Raw genomic sequence first — 26,416 nt, forward strand, 5'->3', positions numbered from 1 at the left:
CCTGGGTCAGGTAGACAGTCCTGGGAACAGGTAGACAGTCCTGGGAACTGGTAGACAGTCCTGGGAACTGGTAGACAGTCCTGGGAACAGGTAGACAGTCCTGGGAACAGGTAGACAGTCCTGGGAACAGGTAGACAGTCCTGGGAACTGGTAGACAGCCCTGGGAACAGGTAGACAGTCCTGGGAACTGGTAGACAGTCCTGGGAACTGGTAGACAGTCCTGGGAACAGGTAGACAGTCCTGGGAACTGGTAGACAGTCCTGGGAACTGGTAGACAGTCCTGGGAACAGGTAGACAGTCCTGGGAACAGGTAGACAGTCCTGGGAACAGGTAGACAGTCCTGGGAGCAGGTAGACAGTCCTGGGAACTGGTAGACAGTCCTGGGAACAGGTAGACAGTCCTGGGAACAGGTAGACAGTCCTGGGAACTGGTAGACAGTCCTGGGAACTGGTAGATAGTCCTGGGAACTGGTAGACAGTCCTGGGAACTGGTAGACAGTCCTGGGAACAGGTAGACAGTCCTGGGAACTGGTAGACAGTCCTGGGAACTGGTAGACAGTCCTGGGAACTGGTAGACAGTCCTGGGAACAGGTAGACAGTCCTGGGAACAGGTAGACAGTCCTGGGAACAGGTAGACAGTCCTGGGAACTGGTAGACAGTCCTGGGTCAGGTAGACAGTCCTGGGAACTGGTAGACAGTCCTGGGAACTGGTAGACAGTCCTGGGAACTGGTAGACAGTCCTGGGAACAGGTAGACAGTCCTGGGAACAGGTAGACAGTCCTGGGAACAGGTAGACAGTCCTGGGAACAGGTAGACAGTCCTGGGAACTGGTAGACAGTCCTGGGAACTGGTAGACAGTCCTGGGAACTGGTAGACAGTCCTGGGAACTGGTAGACAGTCTTGGGAACTGGTAGACAGTCCTGGGAACTGGTAGACAGTCCTGGGAACTGCTTCCGCTGTATGGTGGCAGGGCAGAGATGACTACTCAGAGTTTAGCTACTTGATGTTTTGGAAAATCTTTCTTCTCGTTGATGAATTTCCCATTTGAGTCAATGAGGAGAATAATCTCTGGCTTTTGTTGTGTACTCAGTGGGTGTGTGCACGGGGGGGGGGGGAGGGGGGTTGTTAGGGTGGCTAGCTGGGGGGCTGATGATGGGGAGTCTTCTGAGTTGGTGGATCCTGCCTTGTCTGTCCTGCTGTGGTGTTAAGATGTTCTGTTGGCTTCACGCTCCCTGTAGTCGATGTAAGCAAGACCTTTAAACAGGTCAACTTTCACAAGGCCACAGGCCCAGACGGATTACCAGGACGTGTAGTCAGAGCATGCGCGGACTAACTGGCAAGTGTCTTCACTGACATTTTCAACCTCTCCCTGGCCGAGTCTGTAATACCTACATGTTTCAAGCAGACCACCATAGTCCCTGTGCCCAAGAAAGCGAAGCTAACCTGCCTAAATTACTACCTCCCCGTAGCACTCATGTCAGTAGCCATGAAGTGCTTTGAAAGGCTGGTCATGGCTCACATCAACACCATTATCCCAGGAAACCCTAGATCCACTTAAACTCCAAATAGTGCCCAACAGATCCACAGAAACCCTAGACCCTCTCCAATGAGCTTACTACCCCAACAGATCCACAGATGACACAATCTCAATCACACTCCACACTGCCCTTTCCCATCTGGACAAAAGGAACACCTATGTGAGAATGCTGTTCATTAAAAACAGCTTCAACACCATAATGCCCACGAACCTCGTCGCTAAGCTAAGGACCCTGGGACTAAACACTTCCCTCTGCAACTAGATCCTGGACTTCCTGACGGGCCGCCCCCTGGTGGTAAGAGGAGGCAACAACACATCTGCCACACTGATCCCCTCAGGGGTGTGTTTAGTTCTCTCCTGTATTCCCTGTTCACCCACGACTGCATGGCCAAACACGGCTCCAACATCATCATTAGGTTTGCTGACGACACAACAGTGGTAGACCTGATCACCAACAACGATGAGACAGCCTATAGGGAGAAGGTCAGAGACCTGGCAGTGTGGTGCCAGGACAGCAATCTCTCCCTCAACGATGAGACAGCCTATAGGGAGGAGGTCAGAGACCTGGCAGTGTGGTGCCAGGACAACCTCTCCCTCAACGATGAGACAGCCTACAGGGAGGAGGTCAGAGACCTGGCAGTGTGGTGCCAGGACCACCTCTCCCTCAACGTGAGCAAGACAAAGGAGGTGATCGTGGACTACAGGATAAGGAGGACCGAACACGCCCCCATTCACATTGAGGGGGGTGTAGTGGAGTGAGTTTCAAGTTCCTTGGTGTCCACATCACCAACAAACTATCATGGTCCAAACACACCAAGACAGTCGTGATGAGGGCACGACAAAGCCTATTCCCCCTCAGGAAACTGAAAAGATTTGGCATGGGTTCTGAAATCCTCAAAAGGTTCTACAGCTGCAACATGGAGAGAATCCTGACCGGTTGCATCACTGCCTGGTACGGCAACTGCTTGGCATTATAACTTAGGCACTGCAGAGGCACTCTCACTCTGTCCCTCTCTCTCTCACTCACTCCTCTCTCTCTCACTCCTCTCTCAATTCAATTCAATTCAAGGGGCTTTATTGGCATGGGAAACATGTGTTAACATTGCCAAAGCAAGTGAGGTAGATAATATACAAAAGTTAAATGAACAATACAAATTAACAGTAAACATTACACATACAGAAGTTTCAAAACAATAAAGACATTACAAATGTTATATTATATATATACAGTGTTGTAACAATGTACAAATGGTTAAAGTACACAAGGGAAAATAAGTAAGCATAAATATGGGTTGTATTTACAATGGTGTTTGTTCTTCACTGGTTGCCCTTTTCTTGTGGCAACAGGTCACAAATCTTGCTGCTGTGATGTCACACTGTGGTATTTCACCCAGTAGATATGGGAGTTTATCAAAATTGGATTTGTTTGTCTCTTTCACTCTGTCCCTCTCTCTCTCATTCACTCCTCTCTCTCACTCTGTCCCTCTCTCTCACTCACCCCCTGGTCTCTCTCTCATGCTAGTCTTCCGCGGTCTCTTAACTTAAGTTAATCAGTGTTTGTGCTTTACTTCTCTCTGTCTGGTCACCTGACCCTGTTCACTTCTAATCATTCATCTGAAGCACCATCACATGTGCCTGTAAGGTGCTTCAGATGTTTTCAACGACTTTGGGATACTCCTTTTCTTCCTGCTTGGTCTAATACACTGTTTAAAATCTGGCATATTGGTGATTCTGGGGTGTTGTGTATAGAGAACCTTCCATGTTGATAAGCCGACCTCCTTCATACAAACCATATTTGATGTTTGGAACACCGGCCAGGAATCAATCATTGTCGACGAGAGCACCTCCTTTTACCTTTGAAGGTCATTTATTCTGGAACCGAGATCTGTTCACTGTGAATTCGATCTCCGAGAACATAGGGTACATTGCACATGAAAGGTGCATCAAGGCAGTGGGCCTTTGATTGAATCCCGGCCATCCTCTTGAAATGCATATTGCAGCATGTTCATAACATCACTGTGGTAGCAACAAAAAAACACATATCATCAGCAATACCTTTGTTGCATTACTAAACTCAAAGCATGCATTACTACAAAAATGTGATTTTTGTTGATTTCAACAAAAATAATCCTAGAAGAAATAGTCAAACTCTGTCAGTTTACTAGGAGCGATGTGAAGCCAGGTGTGATGTAATGACTGATATGGGATAATGGCTGTCTGTCTGTCTGTCTGTCTGTCTGTCTGTCTGTCTGTCTGTCTGTCTGTCTGTCCTCCCCAGGAGATAAATCCTCATCATTCCTGGATCGACACTCATCGTGCTGAGCAGCTGCTCTTCTATCAGGCCAACTGTCAGTCAAGGTGAGACCTAATTTACAGAGGGGTGTGTGTGTGTGTGTGTGTATAGTGGTTGGATGGTGGATGCTGAGGTCACATGGTTAGGGTCAGATCGTAGACTTGGAAAGACGTCACATCATTGTATCTGTACCATTATGGCATCTGTGAGAGCATGGGCAAACAAACTAAAATGGTGCATACTGCCCTCTAGAGGGTGTTGTCTGAACAGGTATAAAGACAAGGTTGGTGATTTACTGCCCCCTAGAGGGTGTTGTCTGAACAGGTATAAAGACAAGGTTGGTGATTTACTGCCCCCTGGAGGGTGTTGTCTGAACAGGTATAAAGACAAGGTTGGTGATTTACTGCCCCCTAGAGGGTGTTGTCTGAACAGGTATAAAGACAAGGTTGGTGATTTACTGCCCCCTGGAGGGTGTTGTCTGAACAGGTATAAAGACAAGGTTGGTGATTTACTGCCCCCTGGAGGGTGTTGTCTGAACAGGTATAAAGACAAGGTTGGTGATTTACTGCCCCCTGGAGGGTGTTGTCTGAACAGGTATAAAGACAAGGTTGGTGATTTACTGCCCCCTGGAGGGTGTTGTCTGAACAGGTATAAAGACAAGGTTGGTGATTTACTGCCCCCTGGAGGGTGTTGTCTGAACAGGTATAAAGACAAGGTTGGTGATTTACTGCCCCCTGGAGGGTGTTGTCTGAACAGGTATAAAGACAAGGTTGGTGATTTACTGCCCCCTGGAGGGTGTTGTCTGAACAGGTATAAAGACAAGGTTGGTGATTTACTGCCCCCTAGAGGGTGTTGTCTGAACAGGTATAAAGACAAGGTTGGTGATTTACTGCCCCCTGGAGGGTGTTGTCTGAACAGGTATAAAGACAAGGTTGGTGATTTACTGCCCCCTAGAGGGTGTTGTCTGAACAGGTATAAAGACAAGGTTGGTGATTTACTGCCCCCTGGAGGGTGTTGTCTGAACAGGTATAAAGACAAGTTTGGTGATTTACTGCCCCCTGGAGGGTGTTGTCCGAACAGGTATAAAGACAAGGTTGGGGATTTACTGCCCCAGGAGTTATGGAATATTTCCTCACCGGTATAATTCATTGGCTGATCCCTCCTGAAGACCTGGATGGATTCATGTGGTCCTTCCCATAAGATGTCCCACTCCATTGACCACTTCAAAATGGGGAATCTATGAATTAATATGAATTAATGTGATGTTATTAAAAAAAGTTGTCTGTCCGTTTGTGTCACAGTCCAGAGATGAGTCCACTCAACGTGCCTCAGATTAGGATCGAGATGGACCCTGATGACAACGGTTACCGCTGGAAGAGCCGAGGGTCTGAGACCTCTCTGTAGCCCCTACATCTCAACAGCCCCAAGACCCTCGTCCACGCCCCAAGACCCTCGTCCACGCCCCAAGACCCTCGTCCACGCCCCAAGACCCTCGTCCACGCCCCAAGACCCTCGTCCATGCCCCAAGACCCTCGTCCACGCCCCAAGACCCTCCTCCATGCCTCAAGACCATCCTCCAAGTCCCAAGACTCTCGTCCACGCCCCAAGACCCTCGTCCACGCCCTAAGACCCTCCTTCATGCCCCAAAACCCTCGTCCACGCCCCAAGACCCTCCTTCATGCCCCAAGACCCTCCTTCATGCCCCAAGACCCTCGTCCACGCCCTAAGACCCTCCTTCATGCCCCAACACCCTCTTCCATGCCCCAAGACCCTCGTCCACGCCCTAAGACCCTCCTTCATGCCCCAAAACCCTCGTCCACGCCCCAAGACCCTCCTCCACGCCCCAAGACCCTCCTCCACGCCCCAAGACCCTCCTCCACGCCCCAAGACCCTCCTCCACGCCCCAAGACCCTCCTCCAAGCCCCAAGACCCTCCTCCACGCCCTAAGACCCTCCTTCATGCCCCAAAACCCTCCTCCAAGCCCCAAGACCCTCCTCCACGCCCCAAGACCCTCCTCCACGCCCCAAGACCCTCCTCCACGCCCCAAGACCCTCCTCCACGACCCAAGACCCTCCTCCACGCCCCAAGACCCTCCTCCACGCCCCAAGACCCTCCTCCACGCCCCAAGACCCTCCTCCACGCCCCAAGACCCTCCTTCATGCCCCAAGACCCTCGTCCACGCCCAAAGACCCTCGTCCATGCCCCTAGACCCTCGTCCACGCCCCAAGACCCTCCTTCATGCTCCAAGACCCTCGTCCATGCCCAAAGACCCTCGTCCATGCCCCTAGACCCTCGTCCACGCCCCAAGACCCTCCTTCATGCCCCAAGACCCTCCTCACACAAACACTCATCACCAACAATACTCACACTTGAATTGTTTTAAACAATTATTATTTGCTTTCTGTTTTCCAAAAACCAATAATGAAAATAGTGAATATCTGAAACTTGACTTGGTGAAGGGAGCAGTTGAGCCTCCCAGGGATCAACCAATAGGAAGAGGAGAACATTGTTTCATCACTAGATCTTTCCGTTTTTACAGCTACTGCTGTAGGTTCATCTGTCTTCCTGTGTCTGACACATCTAACTCCTTTCTACTGTTCTATGGTTCTACTGTTCTACTGTTCTATGGTCCTACTGTTCTACGGCTCTATGGTTCTGCTGTTCTATGGTTCTATTGTTCTATGGTTCTACTGTTCTACTGTTCTATGGTCCTACTGTTCTACGGCTCTATGGTTCTGCTGTTCTATGGTTCTACTGTTCTACGGCTCTATGGTTCTGCTGTTCTATAGTTCTACTGTTCTATGGTTCTACTGTTCTACTGTTCTATGGTCCTACTGTTCTATGGTTCTACTGTTCTACTGTTCTACTGTTCTATGGTCCTACTGTTCTATGGTTCTACTGTTCTATGGTTCTACTGTTCTATGGTTCCACTGTTCTACTGTTCTATGGTCCTACTGTTCTACGGCTCTATGGTTCTGCTGTTCTATAGTTCTACTGTTCTATGGTTCTACTGTTCTACTGTTCTATGCTTTTACGGTTCTACGGTTCTACTGTTCTTCTGTTCTACGTTTCTGCTGTTCTATGGTTCTGCTGTTGAACACAGTTGTGTTCTCATTGTTAGAGAAGCATGTAGAACCCATTCTGCTCCTTTTTTATATTTAGTTCTTCGTCTCATTTATTAGAATTATAAAAGGAATTGCGGAAAGTAATATTCTGATTGATTTTGTAGCTCTACCTCTTATTTTATCTGCCAGACGGTGTGTGTTCATTTCTCTAGATGGACACAGCATGGCATATAGTTTATGTCTTCTGTTCTTTTACCTCTTGAGATTAAATATAATATAACATCAGAGAAATACATGTGACATAGAGATATAATATAATTATTGCAATATAAAGTTAATTCACTTTTAAACAATGTTTGGTATTTTGTTTGTCTAGATGCATATTTTATATCCCTTTTTCCCACTGGAGTTGTGATTGTAACACTTTACTGTTAACTGTAATGACCCTCCGTGAGACACACAGATACAGCAGCACTCAGAGAGACGTCAGTTTGGTTGGACCTGACATGTTGCAGAGCAGCCTTAAGTCTGACCAATGAAGTAGGACATTGAAATGAAGTGTCTCTGAGTGCTGCAGTATCCGTGTGTCTCACAGAGGGTCTTCCTCTGTTTTGAACAATTATTATTTTGTACTTGTGTTAAATATCCACCATAATGTATGTTTGATAAGGGGAAGAGGTTTCAGAATCCGGTCTTCCCAATGTAACCTGCATGTCAGAGTAATAACTGGTCTACTCCAGACTCCAGTCTTCCCAGTGTAACCTGCATGTCGTACTAAGACCTCCATCCCAAAGTCTGAAGGTCACACCATGACCAATGTCGTCTGGGCACAGCTTGCAGACGTCCTATTGCTTCTGACCACAGAACATTGGCCTCCATTTTCTTTCAGTTTCCTGAGGGTTCTACATGTGGAATTGTCAGAGTTAGTGGATACCCAGCATGTGATCTGTTGTTCATGGCTGTTTGTTACGGCCCTGTCCTTTACAGAGAGAGTTTGGACAGCGGTTCAGGGGACACAGTGATGATTCAGAATGATGGCTGTTTTAACTAATAGCATCATAATGTTGACTGATTGTCTGGCTGACTGACTATCTGACTGTCTAAATTACTATCTGACTGTCTAAATTACTATCTGACTGTCTAAATTACTATCTGACTGTCTAAATTACTGTCTGACTAACTTACGGACGGACTGTCTAAATGACTGTCTGACTGACTGTCTAAATGACTGACTGACTGACTGTCTAAATGACTGACTGACTGACTGTCTAAATGACTGACTGACTAACTGTCTAAATGACTGACTGACTGACGGACTGACTGTCTTTATGGTGCTGTCCTTTGCAGAGGATGTTTAGACAGCGGTTCAGGGGACACAGTGATGCTGTTTCTGATCACAACCCATTGATAATGATGGTTATTTTATCTAATAGCACCATAATGTTGACTGACTGTCTAAATTACTGACTGACTGACTGACTAACTAAATGACTGACTGACTGGATGTCTAAATTACTGACTGACTGACTGACTAACTAAATGACTGACTGACTGACTGTCTAAATTAATGTCTGACTGACTGACTAACTAAATGACTGACTAACTAAATGACTGACTGACTGACTGGCTGTCTAAATTACTGTCTGACTGGCAAACTGTCTAAATGACTGTGCACGTTCGAGCGGTTCACTTTTATCAAGTCTTCCAAAGTGTATTGCATTATGAGGGGAAAAAATGTGCGACTTGCACCTACTGCATGAACTTTACAAAACCATGTGATCAAAGGTCATGAACTTTTGGCTTCAGTCGACAGCAAGTTTCTGTAGTTGCTTTGTACCAACCTGATCCTGCATTGAGGGTGGGTCTATTGTCAACCAATCATTAGGTTTTTGTTTTTTTTGACCCACGCGAACATGACAAAGGACGTGACTGAAACAGGAAACAGCGTTGCCACGATTCATGTATTAAGTGTATATTTAGGTGATAATGGCCTGAGAAGTCGGTGTTTGGAGGATATAAAGGGTGTTGTTAACGTGTCAATATATCCTCCAAACACCGGCTTTTATCACTTTCATATAACAGGTTACCAACATATTCGTATAATGATTGACATTTTAATTAAAAACTTTATTTTGATGAATTGATTTATACCTTCATCCTTCCATGAGATATAGTCCCGACGCAAATCTAAAGTTGCTACCCAAGCCGCCTGGTCGTTCGTTCTATCGGTTCGGTTGCCAGAGACTCGACCCAGTCATTCAGTCTTTATGTTCTGTATGGTTTTTTTCTAAATGTTCCATTGACATACTGGCTGGCAACATTCTTATCCCATGCTTGCTAGTTAACCAAATACAGCTAACTCACAGTTATGTCAAACAGTACAGCCAGAATAACAGCAAATTACCTTCAATTGCGTTCGTTTAAGCTATTTCTAGTGACATTTATTTGGATACATCCATAGCAATGAGCTAATGGTGAGCGATTTCGCCTGGAATGGAAAATGTGCTCTCTCGTCAGGACTGTTGTTCAGAGGAGCTGCAAAGACTAAAATCCAGCTGCTTTTCGTTTCGTTTTACCTGTTTTCCATCGACATTTCTCTGTATAGATCCATAAAATGATGCTGATTCATGACTGAGAAAAGCTGCCTGCCTGCCTGTCTGTCTCCTTCTGACTCCCGACACGTTCAATACTACGGGACATCTGGAGATTGAATTTAACATTGAAACAATGTTGCAAATGTCGGAGAGAATCTCCACTGTTGAAAACTAAATGTTAGTGAAAAGAAAATTTGAGATAATGTCTAGATGCTTTTTTATAGTGGAAATCAAGTGTATAAATTGCCTGGCTGGGCTGATGAGACAGTCAGATGGAACAGAGTCTAAATAGGCATTTCAACGTCATAGCTTCAGCCGCTGGTAACTTGTGGAACAGACAACGTCTAGAATGTGGTTTTAACCAATCAGCATCCAGGATTAGAACCACCCGTTGTATACGTACAACTTTATATGTGTTGGGCTCTCTTTCACCAATTGATAGCACAATGTAAACACATACATTTACAGTTTGTGATTGTGTGATATGGGGGTTGGAGAAATGTTTATATCAACATTATAAAGAGCAACTTTTATAAACAATGGCAACACTGCCATGTTGTACTGAGCTTTGCTGTCCAAAAACCACATCAGTGTCCCACTCCAACTTCACTCCTCAACTTTCGTCTACAGTCGGTTGACCTTACCACAAATGAGCCCACTGACTGACTGACTGACTGACTGACTGTCTGACTGGCTGGCTGACACTGTCTGACTGACTGACTGACTGGCTGGCTGACTGGCTGGCTGACACTGTCTGACTGACTGTCTGGCTGGCTGGCTGACTATCTGACTGGCTGGCTGACTGACTGACTGGCTGGCTGACACTGTCTGACTGACTGTCTGGCTGGCTGGCTGACTATCTGACTGGCTGGCTGACACTGTCTGACTGACTGTCTGGCTGGCTGGCTGACTGGCTGGCTAACACTGTCTGACTGACTGGCTGGCTGGCTGGCTGGCTGGCTGACTATCTGACTGGCTGTCTGACTGTCTGACTGACTGTCTGACTGGCTGTCTGTCTGACTGTCTGTCTGTCTGTTTGTCTGTCTAACGCGACTGCTCAAGCTCCCTCTGTATCCAGTCAGTCTGGACCAGTGAGTCCGATATTCAGAAAGCGTCTCAGAGTAGGAGCGCTGATCTAGGATCAGTTCCTTCCAGTTTATGTTATCCTATTAATTATGATGGACAAACTGATCCTAGATCAAGACTGTGAGATCCATTACAGTTTATGTTATCCTATTAATTATGATGGACAAACTGATCCTAGATCAGGACTGTGAGATCCATTCCAGTGTATGTTCTCCTATTAATTATGATGGACAAACTGATCCTAGATCAGGACTGTGAGATCCATTCCAGTTTATGTTATCCTATTAATTATGATGGACAAACTGATCCTAGATCAGTAGTCCTACTGTGAGATCCTTTATGAATACGGTCCAGGTTTCTCCTCTACATATCTGTACATACATAACCGCATGTTGGACCACCAAGATGCAATAGGTAAACTTTTATCTTTGTCATTGTGGTCATTTGTTTCTTTCAAGATATCTGTAGATCAACACGTAACAGTATGCTAGTGTACTGTATTTTCAGAATCAATGTTTTAACCATAGTCAGTGGAAATGAGTGTGACTTATGTCTGGGACATATTATGGAGGTAGTTAGTTCAACTTGATTGAAGTACATTAAGCATGTTGGACCGATTCTAAAACATGTAACAAGCAAAAAAAAGTGTTAAATTAAAAAAAGTTAATTTTAGTGTATTACATACTAACCCTTTTTAATTGACTTTTGTGACTTTTAGGACAAAACCGTTTGAAATTATTAATTTTAGAATTTATATTTTTTAAATGAAATGCATATTAAAAATAAACTGAATTTATCAAATGAGCGTGTTTTCTTAAATCTTTACAAAGCAATAACACCACAATGTGCACATGCTTTTTCAAATCCACTACTAGGAGCCTGGTTGTTAGCCTGGTTGTTAGCCTGGTTGTTAGCCTGGTTGTTAGCCTGGTTGTTAGCCTGGTTGTTAGCCTGGTTGTTAGCCTGGTTGTTAGCCAGTGGCTGGTAGCCTGGTTGTTAGCCAGTGGCTGGTAGCCTGGTTGTTAGCCAGTGGCTGGTAGCCTGGTTGTTAGCCAGTGGCTGGTAGCCTGGTTGTTAGCCAGTGGCTGGTAGCCTGGTTGTTAGCCAGTGGCTGGTAGCCTGGTTGTTAGCCAGTGGCTGGTAGCCTGGTTGTTAGCCAGTGGCTGGTAGCCTGGTTGTTAGCCAGTGGCTGGTAGCCTGGTTGTTAGCCAGTGGCTGGTAGCCTGGTTGTTAGCCAGTGGCTGGTAGCCTGGTTGTTAGCCAGTGGCTGGTAGCCTGGTTGTTAGCCTGTGGCTGGTAGCCTGGTTGTTAGCCAGTGGCTGGTAGCCTGGTTGTTAGCCAGTGGCTGGTAGCCTGGTTGTTAGCCTGGTTGTTAGCCTGGTTGTTAGCCAGTGGCTGGTAGCCTGGTTGTTAGCCAGTGGCTGGTAGCCTGGTTGTTAGCCAGTGGCTGGTAGCCTGGTTGTTAGCCTGGTTGTTAGCCTGGTTGTTAGCCAGTGGCTGGTAGCCTGGTTGTTAGCCAGTGGCTGGTAGCCTGGTTGTTAGCCTGGTTGTTAGCCTGGTTGTTAGCCTGGTTGTTAGCCTGGTTGTTAGCCAGTGGCTGGTAGCCTGGTTGTTAGCCAGTGGCTGGTAGCCTGGTTGTTAGCCTGGTTGTTAGCCTGGTTGTTAGCCAGTGGCTGGTAGCCTGGTTGTTAGCCTGGTTGTTAGCCTGGTTGTTAGCCAGTGGCTGGTAGCCTGGTTGTTAGCCAGTGGCTGGTAGCCTGGTTGTTAGCCTGGTTGTTAGCCTGGTTGTTAGCCTGGTTGTTAGCCTGGTTGTTAGCCAGTGGCTGGTAGCCTGGTTGTTAGCCAGTGGCTGGTAGCCTGGTTGTTAGCCTGGTTGTTAGCCTGGTTGTTAGCCAGTGGCTGGTAGCCTGGTTGTTAGCCAGTGGCTGGTAGCCTGGTTGTTAGCCTGGTTGTTAGCCTGGTTGTTAGCCAGTGGCTGGTAGCCTGGTTGTTAGCCAGTGGCTGGTAGCCTGGTTGTTAGCCATAGCCTGGTTGTTAGCCAGTGGCTGGTAGCCTGGTTGTTAGCCATAGCCTGGTTGTTAGCCAGTGGCTGGTAGCCTGGTTGTTAGCCATAGCCTGGTTGTTAGCCAGTGGCTGGTAGCCTGGTTGTTAGCCAGTGGCTGGTAGCCTGGTTGTTAGCCAGTGGCTGGTAGCCTGGTTGTTAGCCATAGCCTGGTTGTTAGCCAGTGGCTGGTAGCCTGGTTGTTAGCCAGTGGCTGGTAGCCTGGTTGTTAGCCATAGCCTGGTTGTTAGCCAGTGGCTGGTAGCCTGGTTGTTAGCCATAGCCTGGTTGTTAGCCAGTGGCTGGTAGCCTGGTTGTTAGCCATAGCCTGGTTGTTAGCCAGTGGCTGGTAGCCTGGTTGTTAGCCATAGCCTGGTTGTTAGCCAGTGGCTGGTAGCCTGGTTGTTAGCCATAGCCTGGTTGTTAGCCAGTGGCTGGTAGCCTGGTTGTTAGCCATAGCCTGGTTGTTAGCCAGTGGCTGGTAGCCTGGTTGTTAGCCATAGCCTGGTTGTTAGCCAGTGGCTGGTAGCCTGGTTGTTAGCCATAGCCTGGTTGTTAGCCAGTGGCTGGTAGCCTGGTTGTTAGCCAGTGGCTGGTAGCCTGGTTGTTAGCCAGTGGCTGGTAGCCTGGTTGTTAGCCATAGCCTGGTTGTTAGCCAGTGGCTGGTAGCCTGGTTGTTAGCCAGTGGCTGGTAGCCTGGTTGTTAGCCAGTGGCTGGTAGCCTGGTTGTTAGCCAGTGGCTGGTAGCCTGGTTGTTAGCCAGTGGCTGGTAGCCTGGTTGTTAGCCAGTGGCTGGTAGCCTGGTTGTTAGCCAGTGGCTGGTAGCCTGGTTGTTAGCCAGTGGCTGGTAGCCTGGTTGTTAGCCAGTGGCTGGTAGCCTGGTTGTTAGCCAGTGGCTGGTAGCCTGGTTGTTAGCCAGTGGCTGGTAGCCTGGTTGTTAGCCATAGCCTGGTTGTTAGCCAGTGGCTGGTAGCCTGGTTGTTAGCCAGTGGCTGGTAGCCTGGTTGTTAGCCAGTGGCTGGTAGCCTGGTTGTTAGCCAGTGGCTGGTAGCCTGGTTGTTAGCCAGTGGCTGGTAGCCTGGTTGTTAGCCAGTGGCTGGTAGCCTGGTTGTTAGCCAGTGGCTGGTAGCCTGGTTGTTAGCCAGTGGCTGAGAGGTGGCCGAGAGGTGGCCGAGAGGTGGCCGAGAGGTGGCCGAGAGGTGGCCGAGAGGTGGCCGAGATGTGACCGAGAGGTGGCCGAGAGGTGACCGAGGGGTGACCGAGAGGTGGCCGAGAGGTTGCCGAGAGGTGGCCGAGAGGTTGCCGAGAGGTGGCCGAGAGGCTGCTGAGAGGTGGCCGAGAGGTTGCCGGGAGGTGGCCGAGAGGTTGCCGAGAGGTTGCCGGGAGGTTGCCGGGAGGTTGCCGGGAGGTTGCCGAGAGGTTGCCGAGAGGTTGCCGGGAGGTTGCCGAGAGGTTGCCGGGAGGTGGCCGAGAGGTTGCCGAGGGGTTGCCGAGGGGTTGCCGAGGGGTTGCCGAGAGGTGGCCGAGGGGTTGCTGAGAAGTTGCTGAGAGGTTGCTGGGTTGAATCCCCGAGCTGACAAGGTAAAAATCTGTTGTTCTGCTCCTGAACAAAGCAGTTAACCCACTATTCCCTGGTAAGATGTCATTGTAAATACTAACGTGTTCTTATGTGACTTGCCTAGTTAATTAAATACATTAAAAAACACTCAAATTCAACAGCTAGTCAGCCTTGATTAGATGAAACAGGTGTGTAAATGCTGGGCTGGAACAAAAACATGCACTTTCCAGGTTGGATTGAGAAAAAATACTTCCGTAACACTAATAGGATATTTAACACTGTACACTACATACTAGTGCATACTATACACTACATACAGTACTAGTGCATACTATACACTACATACAGTACTAGTGCATACTATACACTACAGTACTAGTGCACACTATACACTACATACTAGTGCATACTATACACTACATACAGTACTAGTGCACACTATACACTACATACAGTACTAGTGCATACTATACACTACATACAGTACTAGTGCATACTATACACTACATACAGTACTAGTGCATACTATACACTACATACAGTACTAGTGCACACTATACACTACATACTAGTGCACACTATACACTACATACAGTACTAGTGCACACTATACACTACATACTAGTGCACACTATACACTACATACAGTACTAGTGCATACTATACACTACATACAGTACTAGTGCATACTATACACTACAAACTAGTGCATACTATACACTACATACAGTACTAGTGCATACTATACACTAAACTACATAGTTGTGTATACAATACACAAATCACTAGTGCATACTATAAACTACAATACACTACAAACTAGTGCATACTATACACTACATACAGTACTAGTGTATACTATACACTACATACAGTACTAGTGCATACTATACACTACATACAGTACTAGTGCATACTATACACTACATACAGTACTAGTGCATACTATACACTACATACAGTACTAGTGCACACTATACACTACACTACATAACTGTGTATACAATACACAAATCACTAGTGCATACTATAAACTACAATACACTACATACCAGTGCATATTCTACACTACGCACGTGACAAATATTTGATTCTGTAACAATCCTCAGGCCGACTCTCTTCTCTGTATACATCAAATCAAAATGTATTTATAAAGCCCTTCTTACATCAGCTGATATCTCAAAGTGCTGTACAGAAACCCAGCCAAAAACCCCAAACAGCAAGCAATGCAGGTGTAGAAGCACATCAATGTACATCAATGATGTCGCTCTTGCTGCTGGTGATTCTCTGATCCACCTCTACGCAGACGACACCATTATGTATACTTCTGGCCCTTCTTTGGACACTGTGTTAAAAATAAAATACAACTCTCCTTCCATGGCCTCCAACTGCTCTTAAATGCAAGTAAAACTAAATGCATGCTCTTCAACCGATCGCTTCCCACACCTGCCCGCCCGTCCAGCATCACAACTCTGGGCGGTTCTGACCTAGAATATGTGGACAACTACAAATATCTAGGTGTCTGGTTAGACTGTAAATTCTCCTTCCAGACTCACATCAAACATCTCCAGTTCAAAATGAAATCTATAATTGGCTTCCTATTTTGCAACAAAGCATCCTTCGCTCATGCAGCCAAACATACCCTCTTAAAACTGACTATCCTACCGATCCTTTACTTCGGCGATGTCATCTACCAAATAGCCTCCAACACTCTACTCAACAAATTGGATGCAGTCTATCACAGTGCCATCCGTTTTGTCACCAAAGCCCCATATACTACCCACCACTGCGACCTGTATGCTCTCGTTGGCTGGCTCTCGCTTCATATTTGTTGCCAAACCCACTGGCTCCAGGTCATCTATAAGTCTTTGCTAGGTGAAGCCCCGGCTTATCTCAGCTCACTGGTCACCATAGCAGCACCTACCTGTAGCACGCGCTCCAGCAGGTATATCTCTCTAGTCACCCCCAAAGCCAATTTCTCGTTCGGCCCCCTTTCCTCCAGTTCTCTGCTGCCAATGATTGGAACGTACTGCAAAAATCACTGAAGCTGGAGACTCATATCTCCCTCACTAGCTTTAAGCACCAGCTGTCAGAGCAGCTCACAGATCACTGCACCTGTACATAGCCCATCTGTAAATAGCCCATCCAACTATCTCATCCCCACACTGTTATTTATTTTGCTCATTTGCACCCCAGTATCTCTACTTGCATGCTCATCTTCTGCGCATCTATCACTCAGTGTTTATTGCTATATTGTAATTATTTTGCCACTATGGCCTATTTATTGACTTATCCCCATTATCCTACCTCATTTGCACACACTGTACTTTTTCTATTGTATTATTGACTGTATGTTTGTTTATTCCATTCCATGTGTTGTTGTTTGTATCACACTGCTTTGCTTTATCTTGGCCAGGTCGCAGTTGTAAATGAGAACTTGTTCTCAACTAGCCTTCCTGGTTAAATAAAGGTGAAAAAATTAAATACAAATTGGGGACATTTCTTATGCCATTTGGACATGGTTCACTGACTTTCGGCTTTGGAAGCTGACTTCCTATGATCATATATGGACATAACATCCGGATTTAGTACTTTCAATACTTACATATGCCATTGTTACGTTCCCCAGTTTCTGTGTTGTTTGGGGTTTGTATATGTTTATGTGTGTATTTCAGGAAATGGCTTCCTGATGTCCAAAAGCACCTGATTGGTCCTCCAAGAGATGTGCATAAAAGCCATAAAAGCCATATAGACACGTCTTATGCCACTTGGACATGCTTCACTGACTTTTGCGTTCGGAAACTGACTTCCTATGATCATATATGGCAAATGGACATAACATAGGCCTTACGGACAAACTTAATAAAATAAAATATATATATTTTTAAATTACAAAATTTTGAACGGTCCAAAAATTGATTTTGAAAATTTCACCCTTGGGACCTTACTTTGTGACCATTTCCCATATGAAAATCTATGGTGGTGCGTGATCGCCCCTATGGGATTGTTGGTTTCTTACAATTGGCATTTGTAATGTTCCAGTTGCAATATGGTTTTGAAGAACTATACCATTTGAGTAGTATTTGCGATTGTGTGGTTGCAAAGAAAAAGCCATATCTCAGACTGGCCAATAAAAATAAAAGATTGAGATGGGCAAAATAACACAGACACTGGACAGAGGAACTCTGCCTAGAAGGCCTACATCCCGGAGTCGCCTCTTCACTGTTGACGTTGAGACTGGTGTTTTGCGGGTACTATTTAACCTCTCTGGGATAGATGGGACGCTTGCGTCCCAACAGCCATGTCAAAATGTAGAGCGCCAAATTCAAAAAAATTATATAAAATTAAACTTGATTAAATCACACATATAAGATATCAAATTAAAGCTACACTCGTTGTGAATCCAGCCAACATGTCAGATTTCAAAAAGGCTTTTCGGCGAAAGCATAAGACGCTATTATCTGATGATAGCCCAATGTAAACAAGAGAGTGTAGCCTATTTCAACCATGCTAGCGCTACTCAAAACGCTAATATAAAATATAAAACATGCATTACCTTTGACGAGATTCTTTTGTTGGCACTCCAATATGTCCCATAAACATCACAAATGGTCCTTTTGTTCGATTAATTCCATCCATATATATCCAAATTGTCCATTTATTTGGCGCCGTTGTACCAGGAAAAACAGCGTTCAATTTGAACAAAATCACGACACAATATCTAAAAAAAATTACCTCTAAACTTTGCCAAAACATTTCAAAGTACTTTTGTAATACAGCTTAAGGTATTTGTAAACGTTAATAATCGATCAAATTGAAGACAGGTCAATCTGTTTTCAATACAGGATATCAACAAACTCACGGAACATTTCACGTCTTGCCCAAATCTCAAACATAAACAAACGACGTCCCTCCACTTCCGGGTCAATATCTTGTTCACCTCACTAAGAAAAAACCTTAACCATTTTCCATACAATGGCGACATCCAGTGGAAGCAGTAGAAACTGCGCATTTACTGATTAGAATTCTGGTTTGCCCAAAACAATCCATTGAACATAGAGGAACTTAACAATAAAAAAGTTAGTCCTCAGGGTTTTGACTGCTATATAAGTTCTGTTATACTTACAGATATGATTCAAACAGTTTTAGAAACTTCAGAGTGTTTTCTATCCAAATCTACTAATTATATGCATATCTTATATTCTGGGGATGAGTAGCACGAAGTTGAAATTGCGCACGCTATTTTTCCCTAAGTGAAAATTCTGCACCCTATCATCAAGAAGTTAATGAAGCTGCCAGTTGAGGACTTGTGAGGAGTCTGTTTTTCAAACTAGACACTTATTTAGTTGTCCTCTTGCTCAGTTGTGCACCGGGGCCTCCCACTCTTTCTATTTTGGTTAGAGTCAGTTTGCGCTGTTCTGTGGGAGTAGAACACAGTGTTGTACGATATCTTTTTTTGTCAGTTTCTCGCATGGAATAGCCTTCATTTTTCAGAACAAGAATAGACTGACGAGTTTCAGAAGAAACTGTTTCTGGCCATTTTAAGCCTGTAATCGAAACCTCAATTACTTATGGTCCAGATACTCAACTAGTCTAAAGAAGGCCAGTTTAATTGCTTCTTCAATCAGGACAACAGTTTCTAGCTGTGCTAACATAATTGCAAAAGGGTTTTCTAATGATCAATTAGCCTTTTAAAATGATGAACTTGGATTAGCTAACACAACGTGCCATTGGTACACAGGAGTGATGGTTGCTGATAATGGGCCTCCATACGCCTATGTAGATATTCCATAAAAAATCAGCCGTTTCCAGCTACAATAGTCATTTACAACATTAACAATGTCTACACTGTATTTTAGATCAATTTGATGTTATTTTAATGGACAAAAAAATGTGCTTTTCTTTCAAAAACAAGCACATTTCTAAGTGACCCCAAACTTTTGAATGGTATTGTATGTTACGAAAATAGTAGTATATTACATGCTTGTCATGAAGCTAATAGTACATTAAATGTATGTCTTGAAACTAACAGTTCATGTCATTAAGCTAACGGTGCATTATAGTTAATGAAGCTAACAGTACTATATGTTGTGATGCAAAAATCCTAGCAAAATGCTTGGCGCATAGAATAAAAAAAGTTTTGTCAGATATTATTCATCCTAATCAGACAGGTTTTTTACATGGACGATACATTGGAGATAATATAAGACAAGTACTGGAAACAATGGAACACTATGAAATATCGGGGACACCAGGCCTGGTTTTCATAGCTGATTTTGAAAAGGCTTTTGATAAAGTACGACTGGAGTTTATATATAAATGCCTAGAATATTTCAATTTTGGGGAATCTCTTATAAAATGGGTACAAATTATGTATAGTAACCCTAGGTGTAAAATAGTAAATAATGGCTACATCTCAGAAAGTTTTAAACTATCTAGAGGAGTAAAACAAGGTTGTCCACTATCGGCATATCTATTTATTATTGCCATCGAAATGTTAGCTGTTAAAATTAGATCAAACATTAATATTAAGGGATTAGAAATCCAGGGCCTAAAAACTAAGGTGTCATTGTACGCTGATGATTCATGTTTTCTTTTAAAACCACAACTAGAAACTCTCCACGGCCTCTTAGAGGATCTAGATACATTTGCTATCCTCTTTGGATTAAAACCAAATTATGATAAATGTACTATATTACGTATTGGATCACTAAAAAATACACATTTTACATTGCCATGTAGTTTACCAATTAAATGGTCTGACGGTGATGTGGACATACTCGGTATACAAATCCCAAAAGAAAGAAATGATCTCACTCCAATAAATTTTTATAGAAAGTTAGCAAAAATAGATAAGATCTTGCTACCATGGAAAGGAAAATACCTGTCTATTTGTGGGAAAATCACCCTGATTAACTCTTTAATCATATCACAGTTTACCTATTTGCTTATGGTTTTGCCTACACCTAGTGACCTGCTTTTTAAATTATATGAACAAAAAATATTCAATTTTATTTGGAACGGCAAGCCAGATAAAATTAAAAGGGCCTATTTATATAACGAATATGAATTCGGAGGGCAGAAATTATTAAATATTAAAGCATTAGACCTCTCACTAAAGGCATCAGTCATACAAAAGTTATACTTAAATCCAAACTGGTTCTCTAGTAGATTGGTACGAATGTCTCATCCTATGTTCAAGAAGGGCCTTTTTCCCTTTATTCAGATTACACCTGCTCACTTTCGGTTGCTTGAAAAGGAAATAATCTCCAAAATATCTTTATTTTTTAAACAAGCCTTAGAAAGTTGGTTGCAATTTCAGTTTAATCCACCTGAAAGGACGGAACAAATAGTACAACAAATCTTGTGGTTAAATTCAAATATAGTAATTGATAAAAAAACTGTATTTATCGAAGAAATTTTTAAAAAAGGTATAATTTTTGTGAATGATATCATAAATAGGACTGGTGGAGTAATGTCACACATGCAGCTAACACAGACATATGGAAATGTCTGCTCTACCCAAAATTACAACCAATTAATTGCAGCATTACCACAAAAATGGAAGAGGCAGGTGGAAGGGGATAAAAGTAAGGAACTTGTATGTCGGCCTTATATTAAAGAACATAAATGGTTAAAGAAAAGTGTGATAAATAAAAACATATACCAATTTCATTTAAGGACCAAAAAACTTACAGCTGTGCCATATAAATTGCAAAATAGTTGGGAAGAGATTTTCGATGTACCCATTCCATGGCACATGGTTTATGAATTGATACGCAAAACAACGCCGGATTCAAAACTTCGAATTTTTCAATTTAAATTATTGTACAAAATTCTTGCAACTAATAGAATGTTATATATATGGGGGATACAATCTTCCCAGCTCTGTAGATTCTGCTGTGAGGAGGCAGAGTCATTAGACCATTTATTTTGGTATTGTCCGCATGTAGCTCGTTTTTGGTCACAGGTCCAGGAATGGTTGAAGAATTGCAACATTTGCGTAGAACTAACGCTACAGATAGCAATACTGGGGGATTTGAAAAGCCATAGTCAATCAATCAATAATATAATAATTATTTTAGCAAAAAATTTTATTTTTAATTTACAATCCGTGGAAGCTATGAGAATAGGAAGATTCAAATATTTTGTGAAGCATCACAGCACAGTTGAAAAATATATGGCAAATAAAAATCAGAAATGGATGATGTTGGAAGATAGATGGGAAAGGTTGAGTGGAGCTGAAGGGTGGGACTAATAACAAGATAAACAATGTAGGGCATACGGGATCTGTGAAATGTGTATAGGTGCGGAGCTATTGTGAAATAGCACAGTTACAAGTGGAAATCAAACTGGATGGACAACAGAAATAGAGGAAGGACTAAGAACAAACAAGAGAGAACTATTATAAAGTAGACTGTGTCTATAAAATGTGTATAAGATGTATAAATTGAAGATAAAAACAGAAATGTTTAATCCAATTGGGGGATCGGTGGTAGGGTTTGCGGGGAATAATAATAAAGGTATACTCCTTAAAAAAAGTATGTATGTCTATGTAGGTATGTGTATGTATATATGTGTATATGTATGCATACGTGAATGGATATATATATTTACCCAAAAAAATATGGGGGATTGGAAATGATGCAGACAATTACATTGGAAGCAACATTCTTTCCGCAATACTAAGCTGATCCACCCCCCCAAAAAAAAAAAAAAAAAAAAAAAAAAAAAAAAACTGTACTATATGTTTGTCGTGAAGATAATGGTACATTACATGTCATGAAGCTAATGGTACATTACATGTCTTGTAGCTAATGGTACCTTACATGTCTTGTAGCTAATGGTACATTACATGTCATGAAGCTAATGGTACCTTACATGTCATGTAGCTAATGGTACCTTACATGTCATGTAGCTAATGGTACCTTACATGTCATGAAGCTAATGGTACCTTACATGTCATGTAGCTAATGGTACCTTACATGTCATGTAGCTAATGGTACCTTACATGTCATGTAGCTAATGGTACCTTACATGTCATGTAGCTAATGGTACCTTACATGTCTTGTAGCTAATGGTACATTACATGTCATGAAGCTAATGGTACCTTACATGTCATGTAGCTAATGGTACCTTACATGTCATGTAGCTAATGGTACCTTACATGTCATGAAGCTAATGGTACCTTACATGTCTTGTAGCTAATGGTACCTTACATGTCATGTAGCTAATGGTACCTTACATGTCATGTAGCTAATGGTACCTTACATGTCATGAAGCTAATGGTACCTTACATGTCATGTAGCTAATGGTACCTTACATGTCATGTAGCTAATGGTACCTTACATGTCATGTAGCTAATGGTACCTTACATGTCATGTAGCTAATGGTACCTTACATGTCTTGTAGCTAATGGTACATTACATGTCATGAAGCTAATGGTACCTTACATGTCATGTAGCTAATGGTACCTTACATGTCATGTAGCTAATGGTACCTTACATGTCATGAAGCTAATGGTACCTTACATGTCTTGTAGCTAATGGTACCTTACATGTCATGTAGCTAATGGTACCTTACATGTCTTGTAGCTAATGGTACATTACATGTCATGAAGCTAATGGTACCTTACATGTCATGTAGCTAATGGTACCTTACATGTCATGTAGCTAATGGTACCTTACATGTCATGAAGCTAATGGTACCTTACATGTCTTGTAGCTAATGGTACCTTACATGTCATGTAGCTAATGGTACCTTACATGTCATGTAGCTAATGGTACCTTACATGTCATGAAGCTAATGGTACCTTACATGTCATGTAGCTAATGGTACCTTACATGTCATGTAGCTAATGGTACCTTACATGTCATGTAGCTAATGGTACCTTACATGTCATGTAGCTAATGGTACCTTACATGTCTTGTAGCTAATGGTACATTACATGTCATGAAGCTAATGGTACCTTACATGTCATGTGGCTAATGGTACCTTACATGTCATGTAGCTAATGGTACCTTACATGTCATGAAGCTAATGGTACCTTACATGTCTTGTAGCTAATGGTACCTTACATGTCATGTAGCTAATGGTACCTTACATGTCATGAAGCTAATGGTACCTTACATGTCATGTAGCTAATGGTACCTTACATGTCATGAAGCTAATGGTACCTTACATGTCATGAAGCTAATGGTACCTTACATGTCATGTAGCTAATGGTACCTTACATGTCATGAAGCTAATGGTACCTTACATGTCATGAAGCTAATGGTACATTACATGTCATGTAGCTAATGGTACCTTACATGTCATGAAGCTAATGGTACCTTACATGTCATGTAGCTAATGGTACCTTACATGTCATGAAGCTAATGGTACCTTACATGTCATGAAGCTAATGGTACCTTACATGTCATGAAGCTAATGGTACCTTACATGTCTTGTAGCTAATGGTACCTTACATGTCATGAAGCTAATGGTACCTTACATGTCATGAAGCTAATGGTACCTTACATGTCATGAAGCTAATGGTACCTTACATGTCTTGTAGCTAATGGTACCTTACATGTCATGAAGCTAATGGTACCTTACATGTCATGAAGCTAATGGTACCTTACATGTCATGAAGCTAATGGTACCTTACATGTCATGTAGCTAATGGTACCTTACATGTCATGAAGCTAATGGTACCTTACATGTCATGTAGCTAATGGTACCTTACATGTCATGAAGCTAATGGTACCTTACATGTCATGAAGCTAATGGTACCTTACATGTCATGAAGCTAATGGTACCTTACATGTCTTGTAGCTAATGGTACCTTACATGTCATGAAGCTAATGGTACCTTACATGTCATGAAGCTAATGGTACCTTACATGTCATGAAGCTAATGGTACCTTACATGTCTTGTAGCTAATGGTACCTTACATGTCTTGTAGCTAACGGTACCTTACATGTCATGAAGCTAATGGTACCTTACATGTCTTGTAGCTAATGGTACCTTACATGTCTTGTAGCTAATGGTACCTTACATGTCTTGTAGCTAATGGTACCTTACATGTCTTGTAGCTAACGGTACCTTACATGTCTTGTAGCTAACGGTACCTTACATGTCTTGTAGCTAACGGTACCTTACATGTCTTGTAGCTAATGGTACCTTACATGTCTTGTAGCTAATGGTACCTTACATGTCATGAAGCTAACGGTACCTTACATGTCTTGTAGCTAATGGTACCTTACATGTCTTGTAGCTAATGGTACCTTACATGTCTTGTAGCTAACGGTACCTTACATGTCTTGTAGCTAACGGTACCTTACATGTCTTGTAGCTAACGGTACCTTACATGTCTTGTAGCTAACGGTACCTTACATGTCATGTAGCTAACGGTACCTTACATGTCGTGAAGCTAACGGTACCTTACATGTCATGAAGCTAACGGCATGTGTACAGTGCATTCAGAAAGTATTCAGTCCCCTTGACTTTTTCAACATTTTGTTAAGTTAGCCTTATTATAAAATAGATTATTTTTGTATCCCTCAACAAACACACAACATCCCATAATGAGAAAGCGAAAACAGGTTTAGACATTTTAGCAAATTCACTAAAAAACAACAAAAACACCTTATTTACATACAGTAAGCATTCAGACCCTCTGCTGTGAGACTCGACATTGAGCTCAGGTTTATCCAGTTTCCATGGATCATTCTTGAGATGTTTCTACAACTTGGAGTCCATCTGTGGTAAATTTAATTGATTGGACACGATTTGGAAAGGCACACACCTGTCTATATAAGGTTCCACAGTTGACAGTGCATGTCAGAGCAAAAATCAAGCCATAAGGTAGAAATAATTTTACGAAGAACTCTGAAATAGGATTGTGTCGAGGCACAGATCTGGAGAAGAGTATCGAAATATTTATGCAGCATTGAAGGTCCCCAAGAACACAGTGGCCTCCATCATTCTTAAATAGAAGATATTTGGAACCACCAAGACTCTTCCTAGAGCTGGCTGCCCGACCAAACTGAGCAATCGGGGGAGAAGGGCCTTGGTCAGAGAGGTGACCAAGAACCTGATGGTCACTCAGACAGAGCTCCAGAGTTCCTCTGTGGAGATGGGAGAACCTTCCAGAAGGACAACCATCTCTGCAGCACTCCACCAATCAGGCCTTTATGGTAGAGTGGCCAGATGGAAAGCACTCCTATGTAAAAAGCACATGACAGCCCGCTTGGAGTTTGCCAAAAGGCACCTAAAGGACTCTCAGACCATGAGAAACAAGATTCTCTGGACTGATGAAACCAAGATTGAACTCTTTGGTCTGAATGCTAAGCGTCACATCTAGAGGAAACCTGGCACCATCCCTACGGAACTGCTGGTTTCATTTGTTGAGGTATTATTCTGTAACGTAGCTGCAGGGAGTCAGGAAGCAGGTGCAGTTAGTCAGTTTAATAATAATGAACGTAGAACGATACAAAATTAGAGAACTGTCTGGCAAGGAAACATAACCAATACTGTCTTAAGCGTAATGTTAGGGAGTTCTAGATAAAGGGGGAGTAATCAGTGTGGTGATGGAGTCCAGGTGTGCCTCACGATGGGGCGCTGGTGTGGTAATGAGGGTTGCCAGGTGTGCCTCACGATGGGGCGCTGGTGTGGTAATGAGGGTTGCCAGGTGTGCCTCACGATCGGGTGCTGGTGTGGTAATGAGGGTTGCCAGGTGTGCCTCACGATGGGGCGCTGGTGTGGTAATGAGGGTTGCCAGGTGTGCCTCACGATGGGGCGCTGGTGTGGTAATGAGGGTTGCCAGGTGTGCCTCACGATGGGGCGCTGGTGTGGTAATGAGGGTTGCCAGGTGTGCCTCACGATGGGGCGCTGGTGTGGTAATGAGGGTTGCCAGGTGTGCCTCGCGATGGGGCGCTTGTGTGGTAATGAGGGTTGCCAGGTGTGCCTCACGATGGGGCGCTGGTGTGGTAATAAGGGTTGCCAGGTGTGCCTCGCGATGGGGCGCTGGTGTGGTAATGAGGGTTGCCAGGTGTGCCTCGCGATGGGGCGCTGGTGTGGTAATGAGGGTTGCCAGGTGTGCCTCACGATGGGGCGCTGGTGTGGTAATGAGGGTTGCCAGGTGTGCCTCACGATGGGGCGCTGGTGTGGTAATGAGGGTTGCCAGGTGTGCCTCACGATGGGGCGCTGGTGTGGTAATGAGGGTTGCCAGGTGTGCCTCACGATGGGGCGCTGGTGTGG

General features: G+C 43.8%; 1 protein-coding gene across 3 annotated transcripts in view; it reads left to right on the plus strand.

Annotated features, from left to right (window-relative positions):
- The window catches only part of slc4a4a (solute carrier family 4 member 4a), a 229,552-nt gene extending 218,177 nt beyond the window's left edge, over positions 1–11,375 (plus strand). For 2 of the 3 annotated variants that reach the window (XM_055918664.1, XM_055918666.1), the window contains 2 exons: positions 3,815–3,894; positions 5,131–5,218. In XM_055918664.1, coding sequence (XP_055774639.1) covers positions 3,815–3,858 — 44 coding nt within the window. In that variant the 3' untranslated portion in view covers positions 3,859–3,894; positions 5,131–5,218. Of the gene's footprint in view, positions 1–3,814; positions 3,895–5,130 lie in introns of all 3 variants that reach the window. The other variant, XM_055918665.1, reaches the window with a different exon arrangement.
- Positions 11,376–26,416: the final 15,041 nt, after the last annotated feature.

The sequence above is a fragment of the Salvelinus fontinalis genome, chromosome 4 (assembly GCF_029448725.1).
Source record: "Salvelinus fontinalis isolate EN_2023a chromosome 4, ASM2944872v1, whole genome shotgun sequence".
NCBI lineage: Eukaryota > Metazoa > Chordata > Actinopteri > Salmoniformes > Salmonidae > Salvelinus > Salvelinus fontinalis.